Source organism: Scyliorhinus torazame, chromosome 8, assembly GCF_047496885.1.
Source record: "Scyliorhinus torazame isolate Kashiwa2021f chromosome 8, sScyTor2.1, whole genome shotgun sequence".
Classification (NCBI taxonomy): Eukaryota; Metazoa; Chordata; class Chondrichthyes; order Carcharhiniformes; family Scyliorhinidae; genus Scyliorhinus; species Scyliorhinus torazame.
The window spans coordinates 27879529-27902193 of NC_092714.1; the positions used below are offsets into that span (position 1 = coordinate 27879529).

The 22665-nt window shown below is 47.3% G+C and overlaps 1 protein-coding gene across 4 annotated transcripts in view; it reads right to left on the reverse strand.

The window, feature by feature from the left end:
- Positions 1 to 22665, reverse strand: part of LOC140427702 (immunoglobulin superfamily member 5-like) — a 126886-nt gene that overhangs the window by 76521 nt on the left and 27700 nt on the right. For 3 of the 4 annotated variants that reach the window (XM_072513219.1, XM_072513217.1, XM_072513218.1), the window contains exons 3-4: positions 20231 to 20545; positions 4423 to 4722 (exon numbers count right to left, since the gene is read on the reverse strand). In XM_072513219.1, coding sequence (XP_072369320.1) covers positions 4423 to 4722; positions 20231 to 20545 — 615 coding nt within the window. The remainder of the gene's footprint in view (positions 1 to 4422; positions 4723 to 20230; positions 20546 to 22665) is intronic. The other variant, XM_072513222.1, reaches the window with a different exon arrangement.

Genomic DNA, 22665 nt, shown 5'->3' on the forward strand with positions numbered 1-22665 from the left:
TGCACAATTGTTGTGGAATAACCCTGTTTAATAAGAAGAAGTAACAAAGGACATCAGAATTCTGCAATAAAAGAAAAATACTGGTATCCTGTGTCCTATACATTTTCGACATTAGAATAGTGATTACACTTGGAATATATTTCACTGGCTGTATTGAGGTTGGAAAGAGCACGATAGAAACGTTTTATGATATAATTGTCACGAAATATTACATTGATGACATTGTTCTCTCAGTGTAATGTTCTGCAGAATCTCTGTGACTTTGAGGTGGTCATAATATAAAGAGATTTGCAAAATCCTACCAAACATTGATGCATCAGCACTTTCACTTTTGAGTCCAAAGTTTGGAGTGTCATGTGCCACTCTAGGACTTGCGCACAACAAAACTAGGCTGATATACCTGTACAGTACCGAGGGAGTGCTGTACTGTCACAGATACTGTTGTTTGCACAAAATGTTAAATCAAGTCCATCTGTGTTCTCAGGCAGATACAAAAGATTCCACTACACTATTCTCATATAGCCCGAGCCAATATTTATCTCTCAATTAACATCACAAAAATTAATTAACTGCAATTATCGCACAGCTTTTTGTGGGAGCTTACTGTCCCCAAATTAGCTGCTTCATTTCGTACATCAGAACAATGACTACATCAAGGCACTTGATTGACTGTGAAGCAATTTGACACATCCTGTGGATATGAAAGGTTAAATGTAAGTATTTCTTATATACTCCTTTTTTCTTTCTCATTATGTAATTGTCAAAGTAAGTCATAACACCAGCAATACTTAAAAAGGGAATAAACTGTTAATTCATTAGCATATTATTTTCCTGCAATGTCATGATTGTCGATTGTTGATCAATTTAATAAAGTGTTGATGTTCTCATCACCAGCTCCTTTAGATGCCACTCTTGTTATTATTATCCATATCATGCAGAATATTGTGCATGTTCCGACTGTCAGCAATGCTTAGCTTCAATGTTGATTGATAAGTAACCCCCTTTTTGTGAACACAAATTTGTTGAAAGATTAGCAAATAGTCATTAAACACCAACAATCAGTTTGAGAAGTGGAATATGTAGAATAACTAAGATCAGGGTCTCCAGCGCATCAATGGTATATAACTAGTCTATGTACCAGAAACCCATTAACAGATAAAAAGTCAACCAGCCAATAGAACTGAATTCACAGGGTGTTATTTTGGCAATGGTGAGGACTAATTGAGGTAATAAATTCAACACGGAGTTGGATAGATATTTGGTGGAGGGAGAGTTGAGAGATATCGAAGACAGAAGGGTGTGTTATACTTCTGTACCTTTAGACCAGCCTGATGGACTGTACTGGTCTTTTCCATTCTTGCATGTTCTTTTGCCTCAGTTAACCCTATTAGTTTCTTGTGCTGCACAGCAAACTGATAAATTGTACCAAAACATATAAAGCAAAGGTGCAAGAACATTCATAATATAAGCATTAAACATCACAAGTCTATTAGAAGCTGGTGTTTTTGCTATAAACCTGCAGATACCTTTCCTTTATAAAACGGAGTAATATTCTTGAAAGTAGCTTGGTTAATACTTCCCTTCAGATCATGTGATATGACATAAGTCTGAGTACTGCTATCACTAAGATGGCATCCCTGTCATGTGATTAGGCATAAAAGTAGCCTATCCACTGTAAATGCACCCAAGGTTCGAATGAATCTTCGGAATTTTCTCCTCTCTGTCCTCAAAGGCACAGGCTCATGTTACAGCTGGCTTCATGGTTAGTGCAGGTGCTCATCCACCTCACCTCTTTTGAGAGCTCTGCGTAGAGTGAAAGTTGACAAGAGATTTGGCCATGGATGGAACTACACCTGGTCCTCACCTGACACTCGCATTTCAACAGGTATCAAAGGAAAATTCATAGTTTTCCCTTCCTCGGCTTGGGGGTCACGGAGTCCAATGATAACGGCGCTCTCACAAACATTAGTCAAATTCCTCAATTTCTAAAGGATAACCTTGAGAGGACCCTGTTTTACATGGCTCAATTTCACCGAACTGACAATTATTTACTATATATATCAATGACTTTTACGAGGGAAGTGAATGAATTATTACCAAGTTTGCGGGTGACACAAAAATAGGTGGGAAGGTAAATGGTGAGGATGACACGAAGAGTCAACAGAGGGATATAGACAGGCTGGGTGAGGGGGTAGAAACTTGGCAGATGGAACATAATGTAGAAGAATGTGAAGTTATGCACTTTGGTTGGAAGAATAAAACTGATTATTATTTAAATGGAGAAAGGCTGCAGAAAACTGCAACACAGAAGGATTGGGGGGTCCCGGTGCAGAAATCACAAAAAGCTAGCATGCAAGTACAGCAGGTAATTGGGAAGCCAAATGGAATGTTGGCCTTTGTTTCAAAAGGAACAGAGTGCAAAATAGGAAGTCTTGCTACAATTATACAAAGTACTAGTTAGACCACACCTGGAATACTGTGAACAGTTTTGGTCACCTTATCTTAGGAAAGATATACTGGCATTGGAGGCAGTTCAAAGAAGGTTCAATCGGTTGATCCTGGGTATGGAGGGATTTTCTAATGGGGTAGGTGGGCCTGTACTCCTTTTAGTTTAGAAGAACGAGAGGCAACTTTATTGAGACACAAAGGATTCTCAGGGGGCTTGACAGGGTAGGTGCTGTGAGGATGTTTCCTCTTGTGGGAGAGTCTAGGACCAGAGGGCATAGAGTAAGAGGTCGCTTATTTAAGACAGCGATGAGGAGGAATTTCTCCTCTCAGAGGGTAGTGAATCTGTAGAATTCTTTACCACAGAGGGCTGTAGAGGCTGGTCGTTAAGTATGTTCAAGACTGGCAGCACGGTGGTGCAGTGGATAGCACTGCTGCCTCACGGCGCCGAGGTCCCAGGTTCGACCCTGGCTCTGGGTCACTGTCCGTGTGGAGTTTGCACATTCTCCCCATGTTTGCGTGGGTTTCGCCCCCACAACCCAAAGAGATTGCTGATTGCTGGTTGGCAATCAATAGCTAGTGGTGTCCCTCAGGGATCAGTGTTGGGCCCACAATTGTTCACAAATTACATAGATGATTTGGAGTTGGGGACCAAGGGCAATGTGTCCAAGTTTGCAGACGACACTAAGATAAGTGGTAAAGCAAAACGTGCAGAGGATACTGGAAGTCTGCAGAGGGATTTGGATAGGCGAAGTGAATGGGCTAGGGTCTGGCAGATGGAATACAATGCTGACAAATGTGAGGTTATCCATTTTGGTAGGAATAACAGCAAAAAGGATTATTATTTAAATGATAAAATATTAAAACATGCTGCTGTGCAGAGAGACCTGGGTGTGCTAGTGCATGAGTCGCAAAAAGTTGTTTTACAGTTGCAACAGTTGATTAAGAAGGCAAATGGAGTTTTCTCCTGCATTGCTAGAGGGATGGAATTTAAGACTAGGGAGGTTATGCTGCAATTGTATAATGTGTATTGAGGCCACACCTGGAGTTTTGTGTTCAGTTTTTGTCTCCTTACCTGAGAAAGGACGTACTGGCACTGGAGGGTGTGCAGAGGAGATTCACTAGGTTAATCCCAGAGCTGAAGGGGTTGGATTACGAGGAGAGATTGAGTAGACTGGGACTGTACTCATTGGAATTTAGAAAGATGAGGGGGGATCTTATAGAAACATATAAGATTATGAAGGGAATAGATAGGATAGATGTGGGCAGGTTGTTTCCACTGCTGGGTGAAAGCAAAACTAGGGGGCATAGCCTCAAAATAAGGGGAGGTAGATTTAGGACCGAGTTTAGGAGGAACTTCTTCACCCAAAGGATTGTGAATCTCTGGAATTCCTTGCCCAGTGAAGCAGTAGAGGCTCCTTCATTAAATGGTTTTAAGATAAGGATAGATAGTTTTTTGAAGAATAAAGGGATTAAGGGTTATGGTGGTCGGGCCGGAAAGTGGAGCTGAGTCCACAAAAGATCAGCCATGATCTCATTGAATGGCGGAGCAGGCTCGAGGGGCCAGATGGCCTACTCCTGGTTCTTATGTTCTTAGGTTCTTATGTGCAGGGTAGGTGGATTGGCCACGCTAAATTGCCCCTTAATTGGAAAAAATTAATTGGGTACTCTAAAAAATTTTTTTTAAATATGTTCAAGACGAAGATGGACAGGTTTTTAACAGTCAGGGAATCAAGGGTTACAGGGATAAAGTGGAAAAGTGGAGTTGAGGATTATATCAGATCCGCCATGATCCCATTAATTGGTGGAGCAGACTCGATGGGTCAAATGGCCTACCTCTGCTCCTCCTGTCTTATCTAGTGAACCATCAAGAGGAACCTCAGACAGCCTTGGTTTAATATAGATTTTGACATTGTGACCAATCAGTAACCATCAACAAACCTAATGTCGCTTACATATATAAGGCATTATACTCACGTGGTTTCACAGTGATGAAAAGTTCAGCCGTTCTCGGCTGAGGAAGTGCCTTTATGGTGGCAAGACACTGAACATCAGCATTGGCAGGAAGTGTGAGATTTAAGGTGCTGAAGGCATTGTAGAGACGTTCCGAAGCTGGATGAAAAGTGTTGGTGTACATTTTTGCATCCACAGCTGTTTGGTTTATAGTCCAGCTGATAGTCGGCGCAGGGTTCCAGCTTTCTGCCTTACAGACAACGTCTGTACTATGGTTTATCACCACAGACAAAATCTTGCTCTCAAAAAATACCATCCCAGCAACTGTGACACAAAACAACAGCAGAGGTTCAGCTTTACCAGAGATAAATTTGACGATTATTTTTCTGAGCACTCTTGAATTAGAAATTATTCTAAAAATAGCTTAAGTGGTTTATTCATCCTTTGTTTCCACTTCCTTGCTGTCAAACATTTATTTTCCATCACCGACATGCGTGCGTGTATTTTCTATTATTCCTTCTCAGGAGGTGAACATTCCTGACAAGGTCGGCTTTATCAGCCGTCCCCAACTGTTTGGAGAAGGTGGTAAGCTTGCGTCATGAAACACTGGTAGCGTTTGAACACAACTGCCTGGCTATGTTTGATCATATCAGCCATGACATAATTGTTCTGGGGAAAGCACTGAGGAGACTTACAAGAATGTTGCCAGGGCTTGAAAACTGCAGCTATGAGGAAGGATTGGATAGGCTGAGGTTGCTTTGCTGACAACTGAGGAGGGTGAGGGGTGAGGGGTGAGGGGTGGGGGGGGGGGGGGAGGGGGAGGGGGGGTGACCTGATTGAGGTGTACCAGATCATGAACCATGTGGGGTCTAGATAGAGTAGACAGGGATACCCTGACTTCTGCCAAGTGGTGGGGTCAGTTGCCGGGGGCACAGATTTAAGGCGATTGGTAGGAGGATTAGAGGGGACATGAGGAAGAACCTATTCACCCAGAGGATTTGGAATTCGCTGCCTGCAGTTTGGTGATTGAAGCGGACACCGTCAATTTGTTTAAAAGGTACCTGGATCTGCACCTAAATTACTGTGACCTACAAGGCTACAGACCTGGAAGGTGGCCTTTGATTGGGTGGCTATTTGTTTTTTAATTTCCTTTTCGGCCGATGCAAACACGATGGACTGAATGGCCTCTTTCTGTACCATAACATTTCAATGGTTCGCTAAGCGTTAACCACCTTGATGTGGAACTTGGAGTCACATGTAAACCCAGACTTGGTAAGGACAGAACATGTCCTTCCCTAAGGAACACTGATGAACCAGCGAGGTTATTACAACAATCCAACAGCTTCATATTCACTTCCACTGATGTCAGGTTTTTATTCCCTGATTTATTTTTTATCTTAAATTGAATTCAAATTCTTAACCTGCCAGGGTGACATTTGAAATCATAAGACATAGGACCCAAAAGACCGTGAGACGTGGGAGCAGAGGTAGGCCATCCAGCCCAACATCATATACTCCAGATTATTAGTCCAATCCTCTGGTTTATTAGTCCATTAGCATGATCCTTGCACTACTTTACTTTGAAGTAACCAGCTCTCAGGGTGTGGTATTATAGGTACTACGGTACCTGAGAGGCTAAAGTACCATTGGTAGAACCTGTATGCTTGCTATTGGCTCGAGTGTATAATAGCTCCGCCCTGATAGGCGGGGTATAAGAACCCGTGCCGCCCCAGCAGCCCTCATTCTGTACCTGAGCTGCTGGGGGAAACATCTAGCTTATTAAAGCCTTCAGTTGGACTACAACCTCGCTTTAGTGGTCATTGATCGTGCATCAATTTAATAAGCTAGATTTTTTAAGAAGAAAGGATGGAACTCCGAATCAAGCCGGAGTGTCCGCAACTCAGCCCCCATGTGGCGAACTCAGCGGCAATCTTTAAGCACTGGCTGGCGTGCTTTAAAGGGTATCTCGGAACGGCCGAAAATGCACCCACGGGAGAGCAGAAACTGCACGTCCTGCACTCAAAGGTGAGCCCGGAGATTTACACCTTCATCGAGGAAGCGGAAAACTTCGATGCAGCAATTGAGCTGCTAAAAGGAAACTATATTCGCCCGGTAAACCAGGTCTACACCCGGCACCTGCTTGCAACAAAGCGACAAACCCCTGGGGATTTGCTGGAGGAATTCTACCGCACACTCCTGGTGCTGGGAAGAAGCTGCGGCAGCCCGCAGGTTTCGGCGAGCGAACACACGGAACTCCGAGTCCGGGACGCTTTCATAGCAGATATGCTTTCATCACAAATCCGCCAGCGCCTGTTAGAGAAGGACACCCTGCGTCTCAGGGAGACACGGGCCCTTGCAGGCTCACTGGACGTGGCCTCCAGGACGGCCACGCCTACGTTCCCGACCGCGTGGCAGCCCCCTGGGCAGCGTGGAACCCCGCAGCGGCCGACCTCGAGACTTCCCCCGTTCCCCCACACCCTGCGCTGCAAGTTGGCCTGGCAACCCCTAGGGGCCCCGCTGCTACTTTTGCGAACAGGCCAAGCACCCCCGCCAGCGCTGCCCGGCCCGCGCATCCACCTGCAAGGGATGCGGCTAAAAGGGCCATTTCGTGGGGGTATGTCAGGCCCGAGCGGTGGCCGCGGTCTCCAGCGGCGAATGTGGACCGCCACCACAAACTTCTCCACGTGCCCCGTGCGGCCAGCGGTCGCCGCCACCCCCATATCCCAGGGCCACGTGCGGACCCCGGGCGCTGCCATCTTGTTCCGCAGATGCCACGTTTGAGGGATGGGCGCCGCCATTTTGTGCACCCCCAGCCATGTGCAACCAATGGAAGACGCCATCTTGGAAGAACCCCCATGACCCCAGCCCGGCCGACCACACACTGCCTGAACAGAATTCCCAACTACTGCGATTGGCCTCGGTGACCCTGGATCAGTCTCGACCTCGAACACTCTCAACCGCTACGACGACCGTTTTCATCAACGGGCACGAGACGTCCTGCCTAATTGACTCTGGGAGCACGGAGAGCTTCATACACCCTGATACGGTAAGTCTGTTCCCTCCTCATCCCCCTGCCAATCAAAAAATCTCACTGGCCTCCGGTTCCCACTCAGTGGAGATAAAGGGGTTTTGTGTAGCAAGCCTCTCAGTCCAGGGAAGGGAGTTCAAAAATTTCCGTCTCTACGTCCTTCCCCACCTCTGCGCGGCTACACTCCTGTGTTTAGACTTCCAGTGTAACCTTCAAAGATTGACGTTCCAATTCGGCGGCCCTATCCCCCCCCTTACTGTCTGCGGCCTCGCGACCCTTAAGGTCGACCTGCCTTCCCTGTTTGCGAACCTCACTCCGGATTGCAAACCCGTCGCCACCAGGAGCAGACGCTACAGTGCCCAGGACCGGATCTTTATTAGGTCAGAGGTCCAAAGGCTACTGAGGGAAGGGGTCATTGAAGCCAGTATCAGCCCTTGGAGAGCTCAAGTAGTGATGGTAAAGACCGGGGAGAAGCATAGGATGGTCATCGACTACAGTCAGACCATCAACAGGTTTACGCAGCTGGACGCGTACCCTCTCCCCCGCATATCCGACCTGGTAAACAGGATTGCGCATTATAAGGTCTTCTCCACGGTGGATCTCAAGTCCACCTACCACCAGCTCCCCATCCGCACAAGTGACCGCAAATACACTGCCTTCGAGGCAGACGGGCGGCTCTATCACTTCTTAAGGGTTCCCTTTGGTGTCACTAACGGGGTCTCGGTCTTCCAGCGCGAGATGGACCGAATGGTTGACCGGTACGGTTTACGGGCAACATTCCCGTATCTCGATAATGTCACCATCTGCGGCCACGACCAGCAGGACCACGACACCAACCTCCGAAAATTTCTCCAGACCGCAAAGATCCTTAACCTTACGTATAACACGGATAAATGCGTGTTTAGCACCGACCACCTAGCCATCCTCGGCTACGTAGTGTGAAATGGAGTTATAGGCCCCGACCCTGAACGCATGCGCCCCCTTATGGAGTTCCCCCTCCCTCACTGCTCCAAGGCCCTGAAACGCTGCCCAGGGTTTTTTAGCTACTATGCCCAGTGGGTCCCCAACTATGCGAACAAGGCCCTTCCCCTGATCCAATCCACAGCTTTTCCCCTGTCGATAGAGGCCTGCCAGGCCTTCAGCCGCATCAAAGCAGACATTGCAAAGGCCACGATGCACGCCATCGACGAGTCCCTCCCCTTCCAGGTCGAGAGCGATGCGTCCGACGTAGCTCTGCCGGCCATCTTCAACCAAGCGGGTAGACCCGTGGCCTTCTTCTCCCGTACCCTCCATGCTTCCGAAATCCACCACTCCTCAGTCGAAAAGGAGGCCCAGGCCATAGTAGAAGCTGTGCGACATTGGAGGCATTACCTGGCCAGCAGGAGATTCACTCTCCTCACTGACCAACGGTCGGTTGCTTTCATGTTCGATAATGCACAGCAGGGCAAGATAAAAAACGATAAGATCTTGCGGTGGAGGATCGAACTCTCCACCTACAACTACGAGATCTTGTATCGTCCCGGGAAGCTAAACGAGCCTCTTGACATCCTGTCCCGCGGCACATGTGCCACCGCACAAGTGGACCGCCTCCGAGCCCTCCACGAGGACCTCTGCCACCCGGGGGTCACTCGCTTTTTCCATTTCGTCAAGACCTGCAACCTGCCCTACTCCAGCGAGGAGGTCAGGACTGCCACCTGGGACTGCCAAATCTGCTCAGAGTGCAAACCGCACTTCTACCGGCCAGAGAGAGCGCACCTGATAAAGGCTTCCCGTCCCTTTGAACGCCTCAGCATGGACTTCAAAGGCCCCCTCCCCTCCACCGACCGCAACACGTACTTCCTGAACGTGATTGACGAGTACTCCCGGTTCCCATTCGCCATCCCCTGACCTGACATGACCGCCACCACCGTCATCAAGGCCCTCCATAGCATCTTTGCACTGTTCGGTTTCCCCGCTTACATACACAGTGATAGGGGCTGGTTTAGCACACTGGGCTAAATAGCTGGCTTTTAAAGCAGACCAAAGCAGGCCAGCAGCACGGTTCAATTCCCGTACCAGCCTCCCCGAACAGGCGCTGGAATGTGGCGACCAGGGGCTAAAATATATGTATAATAGCTCCGCCCTGATAGGCAGGGTATTCTGTACCTGAGCTGCTGGGGGAAACATTTAGCTTATTAAAGCCTTCAGTTGGACTACAACCTCACTTTAGTGGTCATTGATCGTGCATCACAGGGTTCTGCCCAAACTGAGAAACCCAGCTGGTGAAGGCTTTAGCAGCAGAAGGTCAAAGACATGCCACTCTGGCTCCATGAAAGTGCTATTGAATTTAGGCCTCGTATTGCAGCAAGGTATGTGCCCTGATCTGGCTCTGCTTTATACTGTCCTGTCAATTTCAATTCAATTCTCACTTTATTATCCATATGGAAATTCATTCTGGGTACATTGCTCATTCATTAAAAAATGTCATATGGATGAATGATAACAATCAAAAGAAAGGAAATACATTACTTTATTACAGAGGTCTAAATTAATTAAAGTATGCAGCAAAATGTATTTCAATGCATTAAAATTACCAGTCAGCGAGTCCCAACCTCAGAGCATATCCTCATCCATGCATCAAACTTCTGTTAGTTATTTTAAAGAAGAACACATTAAATAGGAACAGGAGCAGATCATATGGCTGGTCGAGCTTGCTCCACTATTCAATACAATCAGACTGACCTTGGATTTGAACTCCAATTTCCCGCCCACTCTCCATATCCCTTAATTTCCTGAGAGACTGAAAATCTGTCTACCCCAGCCTAGAATGGATGAGATTTTCCTGAAAAATCGGCAAAGGTCCACGTCGGGCAGGAAAAGCGGTGTAGGCACCGCCAACAGCAATGGCGGCTGTCTCTGCCGTGTAGTCCTGGACTTGGAGTAAAACATTTCACGAGGCAGGTATCAGGATGTATCACTGGCGGGGCAGCTTCAGATTCGCCCGTCCTGCCAGCAACCTAGACAGCTGATGATCGCGGCGCCATTTCCAAAGGCCGCCATAGAGAAGAGAGAGCAAAGGAGTTCACCCTGGAACCCCACCCCTGCATCTTCTCCCCCCCACCCCCAGCCCCCCCTCCCTGCACTATCCAGGCATTGATCACTGGCACTCCCCAGGCACTGCCCGGACACAACTCTCTCCCCCCCTGACTGCTGCACCCATCTGAACTCCTCTGGGATGTCTGCTCGGCAGGTGCACACCTTGGGGGGGCCAGTTGTGATTGACGCCATTCTGCCATCACACCGACAAGGTTTGATGCTCTGACGGTGCGGGGGCGGGGGAGGGGGAGCGGGGGGGGGCTGGTTCAGGTTAAGGGGCCTGATACGTTAATATATTCAAACGATGTTCCCGACATTAAACTTTGGGAACCACACCCCGACAGTGGCAGGGGAGGGCCCAATCACACAATGCCTTTATGCCGACGTAACACGTGACTTTTGCAGTTCTTGCAATATTTCCTATTCCCGAACCGAACCCGTCCGAGCGATCGGAAACAGAAAATCCTGACCAAGATATTCATTGATGGAACCACCACAAACCTCTGGGGTAGAGAATTCCAAAGATTCACAACCCGTACCAGCCTCCCCGAACAGGCGGCAGAATGTGGCGACGAGGGACTTTTCACAGTAACTTCATTTGAAGCCTACTTGTGACAATAAACGATTTTCATTTCATTTCATTGAGTCATCTCAGTCCTGATTGATTGACCTCTTATCCTGAGTTTGTGCCACCATGGTTTAGATTTCCAACCAGTGGAATCAATCTCTCAGCGTCTACCCTGTCAAGCCCCGTCATAACTTTGAGCAGGTTTCAATGAGATCACCCCTCAGACTCTAGAGTATAGAAGTCCAGTTTACTCAGCCGCTCATGATAGGACAACCTCCTTATCCGGTAGTCAATTTAGTGAATATTCGCCGTACCTCCTCCAATGCAAGTATATCCTTTCTTATATGAGGAGCCCAAAACTGCCTAACAATATTCCCAGTCGCAAAACGGGGCAGCACGGTAGCATAGTGGATAGCACGGTAGCATAGCGGATAGCACAATTGCTTCACAGCTCCAGGGTCCCAGGTTCGATTCCCGGCTTGGGTCACTGTCTGTGCGGAGTCTGCATATTCTCCCCGTGTCTGCGTGGGTTTCCTCCGGGTGCTCCAGTTTCCTCCCACAGTCCAAAGATGTGCAGGTTGGGTGGATTGGCCATGCTAAATTGTCTTTAGTGTCCAAAATTGCCCTTAGTGTTGGGTGGGGTTACTGGGTTATGGGGATAGGGTGGAGGTGTTGACCTTGGGTGGGGTGCTCTTTCCAAGAGCCGGTGCAGACTCGATGGGCCGAATGGCCTCCTTCTGCACTGTAAATTCTATGATATCTATGAAAACCTCTTTATTCTTGTACTCCAACCCCTTGTAATAAAGGCCAACATGCCACTTGCCTTCCTAATTGCTTGCTGCATTTGCAAGCTGACCACAAATGAGTTCAAGAACCATTTTGTCTTGCGTGTAGACTTTCCCCTGAACATAACCACAAGTAATGACAATGGATGAGTCTGGTGATTCAACACTTAACTCTCCAGGCTGTGTCATTTACTGTACGTGTGTAACTACTTCTACTTGTCAATAAAACTTACAGTTAATCTACCGACGACAACAAAGACTTCTTTAAGAGGCACTTTTCTGTAACCAACATATCGCTTACTTCATAGAAATATAGAAAATAGGAGCAAGTGTAGGCCATTCGGCCCTTCGAGCCTGCTCCACCATTCAATATGATCATAGCTGACCTCAACACCATACACCCCCACTCTCTCCCCATACCTTGATACCTTTAGAGTCTAGAAGTCTATTTCCTTCTTAAATATATTAATGATTGCACTCCATTGCTTTCTGTGTTAGAGAATTCCACAGGTTCAACCCCCCTGAGTGAAGAGGTTTCTCCTCATCTCAGTCTGAAATGGCCTACCCCTTATCCTGAAACTGTGCCCACCCTTGTGCTAGACCCCCAGTCAGAGGGAACAACATCCCTGCATCCAGTGGGCAGCACAGTAGCACAAGTGGCTAGCACTGTGGCTTCACAGCGCCAGGGTCCCGGGTTCGATTCCCCGCTGGGTCACTGTCTGTGCGGAGTCTGCACGTTCTCCCCGTGTCTGCGTGGGTTTCCTCCCACAGTCCAAAGACATGCAGGTTAGGTGGATTGGCCATGCTAAATTGCCCTTAGTGTCCAAAAAGGCAAGGAGGGGTTATTAGGTTACGGAAATAGGGTGGAAGTGAGGGCTTAAGTGGGTTGGTGCAGACTCGATGGGCTGAATGGCCTCCTTCTGCCCTGTATGTTCTATGTTCAATGTTCAGTCTGTCCTGTCCTATCGGAATCTTTTATATTTAAATTAGATCCGCCTCGTTCTTCTAAATTCCAATGAATACTGGCCCAGTCGAGCCAATCTCCCCTCGTAGGACAATCCAGCCATCCCAGGAATCAGTCTGGTGACCTTCGCTGCACTCCCTCTATGGCTCGTAAATCCTTTCTTAGATCAGGAGACCAAAACTGCACACAATATTCGAGGTGTGGTCTCACCAAGGCCCTGTGTAACTGCAGTAAGAACTCCTTGCTCCTGTATTCAAGTCCTCTTGCAATGTAAGCTAACATATGATTTGATTCCTAACTGATTGCTGTACCTGCATGTTTGCTTTTAGTGACTGGTGGACTGGGACACCCAGTGTAAAGATGCACTTTTCACAGATTTCATGAATAAACACAAAATGAATTTATTGATAATAATTATACAACAGCCTCATGGCTGAAGCTAAATTCCCAAATGCCTCTTTGCCTCGGAGCCTCTCTCTCCGTGGGTGATTCCAAACCCCGAACCCCAATTGGTCACACAGGCCATGTGACCCTTACTCTGCTATGTTGCCCTTAAAGGGAAATCACCAGACCCAGGTCCCTTTGTACATCAACCTTTCCCATTCTATCACCATTTAAATAATGCTCTGCTGTGGTGGCTCGAGTCAGTACACTGGGGACTTTCAGTAACACTAAAGGGGTTTATTAACAGTGGGCAAAGGCAACTATCTGCAGACAAAGAGCAATGATGGTTAGGTCTTGACTCTCCAGCTCTGAGGTCCACACTGCCCAAGCCATTTCTCCCAGAGCCCCAGGCTTTCTCTCTATTGGTTCGGGTTCCCACGTGATTGGTCCCGGGCCGGTCACGTGGACCACAAAGCCCGCCCCCTTAAAGGGGCCGCGCAACCACGTCTGCTATTCTGTTTCTCCTTCCAAAATGGATAACTTCACACTTATCCGTATTATTCTGCATCTTGCAACATGTTTGCCCACTCACTCAACTTGTCTAAATTACCTTGAAGCCTCTTAACATCCTTCTCACATAGAACAATAGAACATTACAGCGCAGTACAGGCCCTTCGGCCCTCGATGTTGCGCCGACCTGTGAAACCACTCTAAAGCCCATCTACACTATTCCCTTATCGTCCATATGTCTATCCAATGACCATTTGAATGCCCTTAGTGCTGGCGAATCCACGATTGTTGCAAGCAGGGCATTCCATGCCCTTACTACTCTCTGAGTAAAGAACCTACCTCTGACATCTGTCCTATATCTATCTCCCCTCTATTTAAAGCTATAAATTTAAAGCTAGACATCACCATCCGAGGACAAAGGCTCTCACTGTCCACCCTATCTAATCCTCTGATCATCTTCTATGCCTCAATTAAGCCACCTCTTAACCTTCTTCTCACTAACGAAAACAGTCTCAAGTTCCTCAGCCTTTCCTCATAAGATCTTCCCTCCATACCAGGCAACATTCTGGTAAATCTCCTCTGCACCCTTTCCAATGCTTCCACATCCTTCCTATAATGCGGCAACCAGAATTGCACGCAATACTCCAAATGCGGCCGCACCAGAGTTTTGTACAGCTGCAACGTGACCTCATGGCTCCGAAACTCAATCCCTCTACCAATAAAAGCAAACACACCGTACGCCTTCTTAACAACCCTCTCAACCTGGGTGGCTACTTTCAGGGATCTATGTACATGGACATCGAGATCTCTCTGCTCATCCACACTGCCAAGAATCTTACCATTAGCCCAGTACTCTGTCTTCCTGTTATTCCTTCCACAATGAATCACCTCACACTTTTCTGCGTTAAACTCCATTTGCCACCTCTCAGCCCAGCTCTGCAGCTTATCTATGGCCCTCTGTAACTTGTAACATCCTTCCGCACTGTCCACAACTCCACCGACTCTAGAGTCATCTGCAAATTTACTCACCAATCCTTCTACACCCTCCTCCAGGTCATTTATAAAAATGACAAACAGCAGTGGCCCCAAAACAGATCCTTGTGGTACACCACTAGTAACTGGACTCCAGGCAGAACATTTCCCATCAACCACCACCCTTTGTCTTCTTCCAGCTAGCCAATTTCTGATCCAAACTGCTGAATCACATGAATCCCATGCCTCCGTATTTTCTGCAATAGTCTACCTTGGGGAACCTTATCAAATGCTTTACTGAAATCCACATACACCACATCAACTGATTTACCCTCATCCACCTGCTTGGTCACCTTCTCAAATACCTCCATAAGGTTTGTGAGGCACGACCTACCCTTGACAAAACCGTGTTGACTATCTCTAATCAAATTATTCCTTTCCAGATGATTATACATCCTATCTCTTATAAACCTTCCCAAGACTTTGCCCACAACAGAAGTAAGGCGCACTGGTCTATAGTTACCAAGGTTGTCTCTACTCCCCTTCTTGAACAAGGGGACAACATTTGCTATCCACAAGTCTTCTGGCACTATTCCTGTAGACATAGATGACTTAAAGATCAAAGCCAAAGGCTCAGCAATCTCCTCCCTAGCTTCCCAGAGAATCCTAGGTTAAATCCCATCCGGCCCAGGGGACTTATTTATTTTCACACTTTCCAGAATTGCTAACACCTCCTCCTTATGAACCTCAAGCCCTTCTAGTCTAGTAGCCTGTATCTCAGTATTCTCCTCGACAACATTGTCTTTTTCCTGTGTGAATACTGACGAAAAATATTCATTTAGCACCTCTCCTATCTCCTCGGACTCCACGCAAAACTTCCCACTACTGTCCTTGACTGGCCCTAATCTTACCCTAGACATTCTTTTATTCCTGACATATCTATAGAAAGCTTTAGGGTTATCCTTGATCCTACCTGCCAAAGACTTCTCATGTCCCCTCCTGGCTCTTCTTAGTTCTCTCTTTAGGTCCTTCCTAGCTAACTTGTAACAGTCGAGCGCCCTAACTGAACTTTCACGTCTCATCTTTACATAAGCCTCCTTCTCCCTCTTAACAAGTGTTTCAACTGCTTTAGTAAACCACAGTTCCCTCGCTCGACCACTTCCTCCCTGCCTGACAGGTACATACTTATCAAGGACACGCAGTAGCTGTTCCTTGAACAAGCTCCACATTTCCGTTGTGCCCATCCACTGCAGTTTTCCTCTCCATCCGATGCATCCTATGTCTTGCCTCATCGCATCATAATTGCCTTTCCCCCAGATATAACCCTTGCCCTGCGGTATATACCTATCCGTTTCCATCACTAAAGTAAACGTAATCGAATTGTGGTCACTATCACCAAAGTGCTCACCTACCTCCAAATCTAACACCTGTCCTGGTTCATAGATTATCATAGAATTTACAGAGCAGAAGGAGGCCATTCAGCCCATCGAGTCTGCACCGGCTCTTGGAAAGAGCACCCTACCCAAGGTCAACACCGCCACCCTATCCCCATAACCCAGTAACCCCACCCAACACTAAGGGCAATTTTGGACACTAAGGGCAATTTATCATGGCCAATCCACCTAACCCGCACATCTTTGGACTGTGGGAGGAAACCGGAGCACCTTGAGGAAACCCACGCACACACGGGGAGGATGTGCAGACTCCGCACAGACAGTGACCCAAGCCAGAATCGAACCTGGGACCCTGGAGCTGTGAAGCAATTGTGCTATCCACAAGGCTACCGTGCTGCCCGTTCATTACCCAGTACCAAATCCAATATGGCTTCACCTCTCGTTGGCCTATCTACATACTGTGTCAGGAAACCCTCCTGCACACATTGGACAAAAATGGACCTATCTAAAGTACTCGAGCTATTGCGTTTCCAGTCAATATTTGGAAAGTTAAAGTCCCCTATAACAACGACCCTGTTACTTCGGCTCCTATCCAGAATCATCTTTGCAATCCTTTCCTCTACATCTCTGGAACTTTTCGGAGGTCTATAGAAAACCCCTAACAGGGTGACCTCTCCTTTCCTGTTCCTAACCTCAGCCCATACTACCTCAGTAGACGAGTCCTCATCAAACGTCCTTTCTGCCACCGTAATACTGTCCTTGACTAACAATGCCACCCCTCCCCCTCTTTTACCACCTTCCCTGAGCTTACTGAAATATCTAAAGCCCGGCACCTGCAACAACCATTCCTGTCCCTGCTCTATCCATGTCTCCGGAATGGCCACAACATCGAAGTCCCAGGTACCAACCCATGCCGCAAGTTCACCCACCTTATTCCGGATGCTCCTGGCATTGAAGTAGACACACTTTAAACCACCTTCCTGCCTGCTGGTACATCCTGCAACTTTGAAACCTTACTCACGACCTCACTACTCTCAACCTCCTGTATACTGGAGCTACAATTCAGGTTCCGAATCCCCTGCTGAACTAGTTTAACCTTCCCACCAAGTTCAGTGTCACCAGCAAATGTGAAAATATTACTTTTGGTTCCCGCATCCAAATCGTACGCTTTTACAGACAGGGACTTTTATAGAAGGTCAAGTAAGGGTGGCTCTACATAAAGTTCGATCAAATAATCACCTTTGAAAAGAGCTGGATGCATGCCTTGTGCTGAGTTGCAGAAAAATCCTGATAAGTAACACTTTGCCGGTATTTTCCAACGGGGCCTGCCGGACCTGCCAATGGCCTGCTGGCGGGCCCCGTCATGACAGGGTCAGAACATCCAAGCCTTAAAGTCTACCTCTTTTACCTTTGGCCACCTGTCCTAATGTCTCCTTATGTTGCTCGGTGTTAACGTTTGATCGAAGATTCTCCTGCGAAGTGTCAGAGGTTTTTCCCATGTTGTTGTGTAATGAATTAGAGCTGGATGCCCATCCACTCTCCTAAGTAATGGAGGGTTGTGAAAGCAGGAGCAGGTGGGGAGGGAGAGGAATTAAAATAGCCTGAACAGGATAGAAATGCCGCTCAAGCACCTGAAGTGTGTAAAGAATTGCATACACCACAGAAATCAAAGTACACAAGGTGAAGAGCATGGGAACGATTGCCTTCGCTTCTATAATTAAATGGTATGAAAAGCACCATGAGCATTTCCTTCCATCTTTCAATTTATCTTTTTAATCCCCTGTCCTGACTTTGTAATCCCCTGTCCTTTTCATCTCATTCTCATCTCTTTCTTGAAACCTCTTAGCTTATTGGCTGAAATAGTGGTGTTCATCAACTCAAAGAGATACACATCTGGCCTATGTGATGGTCACAAATAAGTCAAAATGTAGCCTGATATATGAACCTTGACAGAAAACCAGCACTCCATTCTCACCTTAAACCTTCTCGAAGCAAAACAACCCTCAGATTCTATCTAATACCTTAGCTTCAAAATAGGTTTCCAGGTAATGTCAGAATAAGTTGCTGAGGGTGAAAACTAAATTGTTAAGTAAAAATGGAAAATTGCTGGGAATACTCAGCTGGGCAGGCAGCATCTGTAGAGAATGGAAGAGAGTTCACGTTTCTGGTCAATGAGCTCACGTCAGAGCTAGGGCAGAAGTTTACTGCCAGGGTTGAAAAAGTTCTCCTGCCATGTTGTCACCTTCCTACATGCCCTAACCTGTCTCCAATTGTACAGGGGCAAGGGAGGGCTATGGTCCACCCTTGCCCCGAATGAGTTCCTTCAATTGTCCACTAATGAGGTTTTGCGGGAAGAAGGGAAGAGCTCATGGATGGGAAGGAAGCCTGCTTTCCTCAACCATCAGTCAAGAGTAGGGGGAACGGGGACCCCACCTTCACTAGCTCACCTTCGAGATCACCCCTCCCACCGATGCTCCCTCTCTGGCTGGTAATGCCCTCTATTACCCCCCCCCCCCAAACCAGGTCTCCCCTCCTCTCCCCTGTTACTGCAATCATCTCCCAGAAGGAAAATAATCAGTTTCGATCAGTATTCTTGTTCCCCCGTTTTACTGGTGTTCCATTTTAAAATATACAAGATCCAGTCTCTCCCTCCATCAAGATCAATGGAGAAACCCGATCAAACCTGGAACGTTTACCTGGGGAGCCACCTCACCTGGGGAGCCACCTCTCCTCTATTGCGGACATAGATGCGGAAATCCAACATCGTATCCAATCCACGAGCTCCTCCTTTGGACGCCTAAGGACGAGAGTTTTTGATGACCGTGACGTCCGTGCTGGCACCAAGATCCTCGCATACAAGACAGTCGTCCACCCAACTCTCTTACAGAGCTCAGAAACGTGGACTACGAAGGAATGTCACCTCAAGAGGTACCATCAACCCTGTCTGAGATGGATTCTCCACATCAACTGGGAGGACAGGCGTACTAATATCAGTGTCCTTGAAGGAGTCATGCGTACTAGCATTGAGGCCATGATCATCCAAAACCAGCCCCACTGGGCTGGCCATTCAGATTGGCCAGCAGTTCTCTGAGACAGGACCTTCGCCCCAAGTGAGAGCGGAATGGTTGGCGGGGGGGATTGGGGGGGGGCGGGGGGGGGAGCCGGCGGGGATATTGGTGGCAGCCGTGAACAGCAGGAATGGGTGAATTCTGCCCCTGGAAAAAGAGATCTGACAGGTTTTAAACATGTTCGGAGGCAGGGAAAGTTGGGGAGGGCAATGAACGAAAGGGAAGGTCTATGATAGGATGGGAAGCTGGAGTAATTATATAGCGAGAGGGATGATGGTGAAATAGAAGATGAGGTGATAATCATTGAATCATATAATACTGAAAGGGGCCATTCATCCTATTGTGCACATGCCAACTCGTCAAGAAACTAACAATTTAGCCCTTGTCATAGAATCATAGAATCAGAGAATTTACAGTGCAGAAGGAGGCCATTCGGCCTATCGAGTCTGCACCAGCATTTGGAAACAGCACCCCACTTAAGCCCACGCCTCCACCCCATTCCCGCAACCCAGTAACCTCACCTAACCTTTTGGACACTAAAGGCAATTTAGCATGGCCAATCCACCTAACCCGCACATCTTTAGACTGTGGAGGAAACCGGAGCACCCGGAGGAAACCCACGCAGACACGGGGAGGACGTTCAGACTCCGCACAGACAGTGACCCAAGCCGGGAATCGAACCTGGGACCCTGGAGCTGTGCAGCAACTGTGCTAACCACTCTGCTACCGTGCCGCCCCTGTGCTACCGTGCTGCCTGTATTGTCTCCTGATCTTGGCCTGTAACCCTGCAAATATTATTTTTTCAGTCATATCCTATTCTCTTTTGAAAGCTAATATTGAATCTACATTGGAACGCATTTCTGGTCCTGAATTCCTGACTAAGACAACCTTCTGTGCACAATAAAAAAAATCCCCGCACCTCCTCCTTGGCGTTTTGGCAATTATCTTCAATTCGTGTCCTGTGGTCACTGACTCTTCTTAACTTGGAACGCCTCGATCAAATCTCCGCTTAACATTTTCCCAGCTTCCCTTTCCTCTCCGCATAATTGCAGCCCCTCGTTTTTAAGTGGAGAAATATACTGACCTTGCACAAACAAGCGTGCCTGTTGATGTCCGTCAGTTTGAAGGTTGCACTGCACAGTCGCATTGTTTTTCAGGGTCACTGCGGTGATTACAAGTTCAGAAGTAAAACGATCCTGAGTTGTATAGTTACGTTGTCCATACTGAGGGTCTGTAACAATCGGTCCTTTCGGTATTATAGTAAGGACAGGTGCACCGTTCATTAACCAGATAATAACATGCCAAGGCTGAGACACTGTGCAGTTGAATGTAGCATCAGAGTTAAGCAAAACAAAAGCGTTTTTTGGACCTTCTATGATAAATGTAGATAAACACACACCTAAAAAAGAAATAGTTGATATTAGATAAAAGTAACATTGAGTCGCGTGACAAATAGTGCCTTACAGAAAGGAGAAAGTTGGCAACAAAAAGCCTCTTTGCCTTCAGGTGTTGCACATTAGTGCTTTACTCATCAACTTGTATCAAGGGAGGATGCAGCATTGAAAGCCTTCAAATGGGATGTGAGTCAATTAGGGCTCGTGGGAATGTCACTTTAAGAAATGTTTGTCTGCTCAAGTGGCTGCAGTGATGTCAGAGTGTAGGTGGAGCTGAGCTCTGGCTCTGCTTTTTAGTTTCGCTTTGAGGAAAAGCTTGGGTGTGTCTGTGTTTTTGAGTTTTGTTTTAGTGTTGGAGCTGAAGTCAGCCAAAGAAGGTGTAATTTCGATTTCTCTGCCATCTAAAGACTATCTCTAGATCATTTGGTGAATTCAGAGTGATAACTGCTCCCAGTGGAGAATTGAAACCTGATGTGCTTCTGTAAAAAGGATTTTTGTCTTATGGATGTTAAAAGGAAAGTTTAAGGATTACTTCGAGTGTTGTATTCTTTGGGGGGTGTATTTGAATTGATGGTTGCTAAGATGTTCACTCTCTGTTTTAAAAAGGTTAACTGAGTTCATAGAATAAACATTGTTTTGCTTTAAAAATTACTTTTAAATTTTTGCTGCACCACACCTGTGGAGTGGGCCGTGTGCTCCCCATACCACAATCTGGTAAAGGTCATGGGTCAGGTGAGCTCCATGATACACTTTGGGGTTCTCTAAACCCTGGCCCATAACACTCCGCGGTGTGCTACCTGCGCAGGGCGACCTGTTGTGGGATAAGGGCCAGAATACGCCGATCATTGCGGTTCACTTTTCCCGCTCAGAGCGCATCCTTACCAATGGGGTTCGCAGCGGCGTGGGGTGGTTGCAATATGAAATCCCATTGACAAGCGGTGGGAGGATAGAATCCCATCGCCAGCGAATGGCGCGCCGCCGGGAAACATGCGGCTGGGGAACTGGAGAACCCCGCCCAAGGTCTCACGTTGGAAAAAAATCCTGCCTCACACTTACGCATGCGAAGGACCAGAAATTGGGCTGTGGCCTGTTTTTGTTGTGCACTGTGTTATCACCCCTTGCACCTGACGGTGGAGGCCTGATGCTCTCCCGATCCTTTGGCCTCATTTCAACGAAGTCAGGTGAAGTGTTAATAATCCATCAGTGAAAAGGACTCCATGTTTGGGCCGCTGCTAAGATGGCGGCAGTCCTCGGGAGCTTGTTGTCAGGGATTGGGGCAAGAGTCAGGAGTCAGGATCATGGCCCGGTTCAGTGACACCTTTCATTGGTCTTTATCCAGTTTGGCAACTGGGGAACGTCTGAATATTTTCTTTAAAATATTTTTAATTAATTTTACATTTGTGCACTATACAGCAGGTGATTGAGATAGTTATTATGTACAATTGTTATTTGGTCTGCGTCTGAAGCCCTGATTTGATTTGGTGTGATTTGATTTATTGTCACATGTACCGAAGTACAATGAAAAGTATTTTTCTGCGGCCAAGGGAGCGTACACAGTATGTACAGAGTAGACAAAAAGAGAATAATCGAACGGTGATAAGAGATAAAAGAAAAGGGTCTGGGTGAGAGAGCTCGCAGAGCGTCGCCATGCTCCGCCGCCATCTTGGATTCAGACCTTTCTTCCGCCGTAGATGTTATATGCCTATCTTTCATCTTGTGTTTGTTGTTGTTGCCCCTATGGCTTTGTGAGGGAGGGGGGGTGGGCTCTTGCCCCCTCTTCGTTCTTTTCCAGTGTCCCCTCCTGGTATTTCCCTGGGTTCCTCCCTTGCTGCCTCCCCCTTGTCCCTGTCTGCTTTATGTGTGAAGTGTTGGGTGCTCTGAGGTACAGACGAACCAACACGGTTGCGATTGGTACAACGCAGTTTTATTCCATTAAACTATTTATACATCAGACTTGGTACTCAGCACGTTGTGACAGTGTGAGTGTCTTGTTATGAGGTCCTGGCCCTGTGCCGTCTCCAGATGGACTGCCCAGGAAGTGTCCTGTTTCTTGTTTTATACAGTGTCTGCTCTTGTCTGTGATTGGCTGTCGTGTTATGTGTGCTAATTGGTCCGTTGGTCTGTC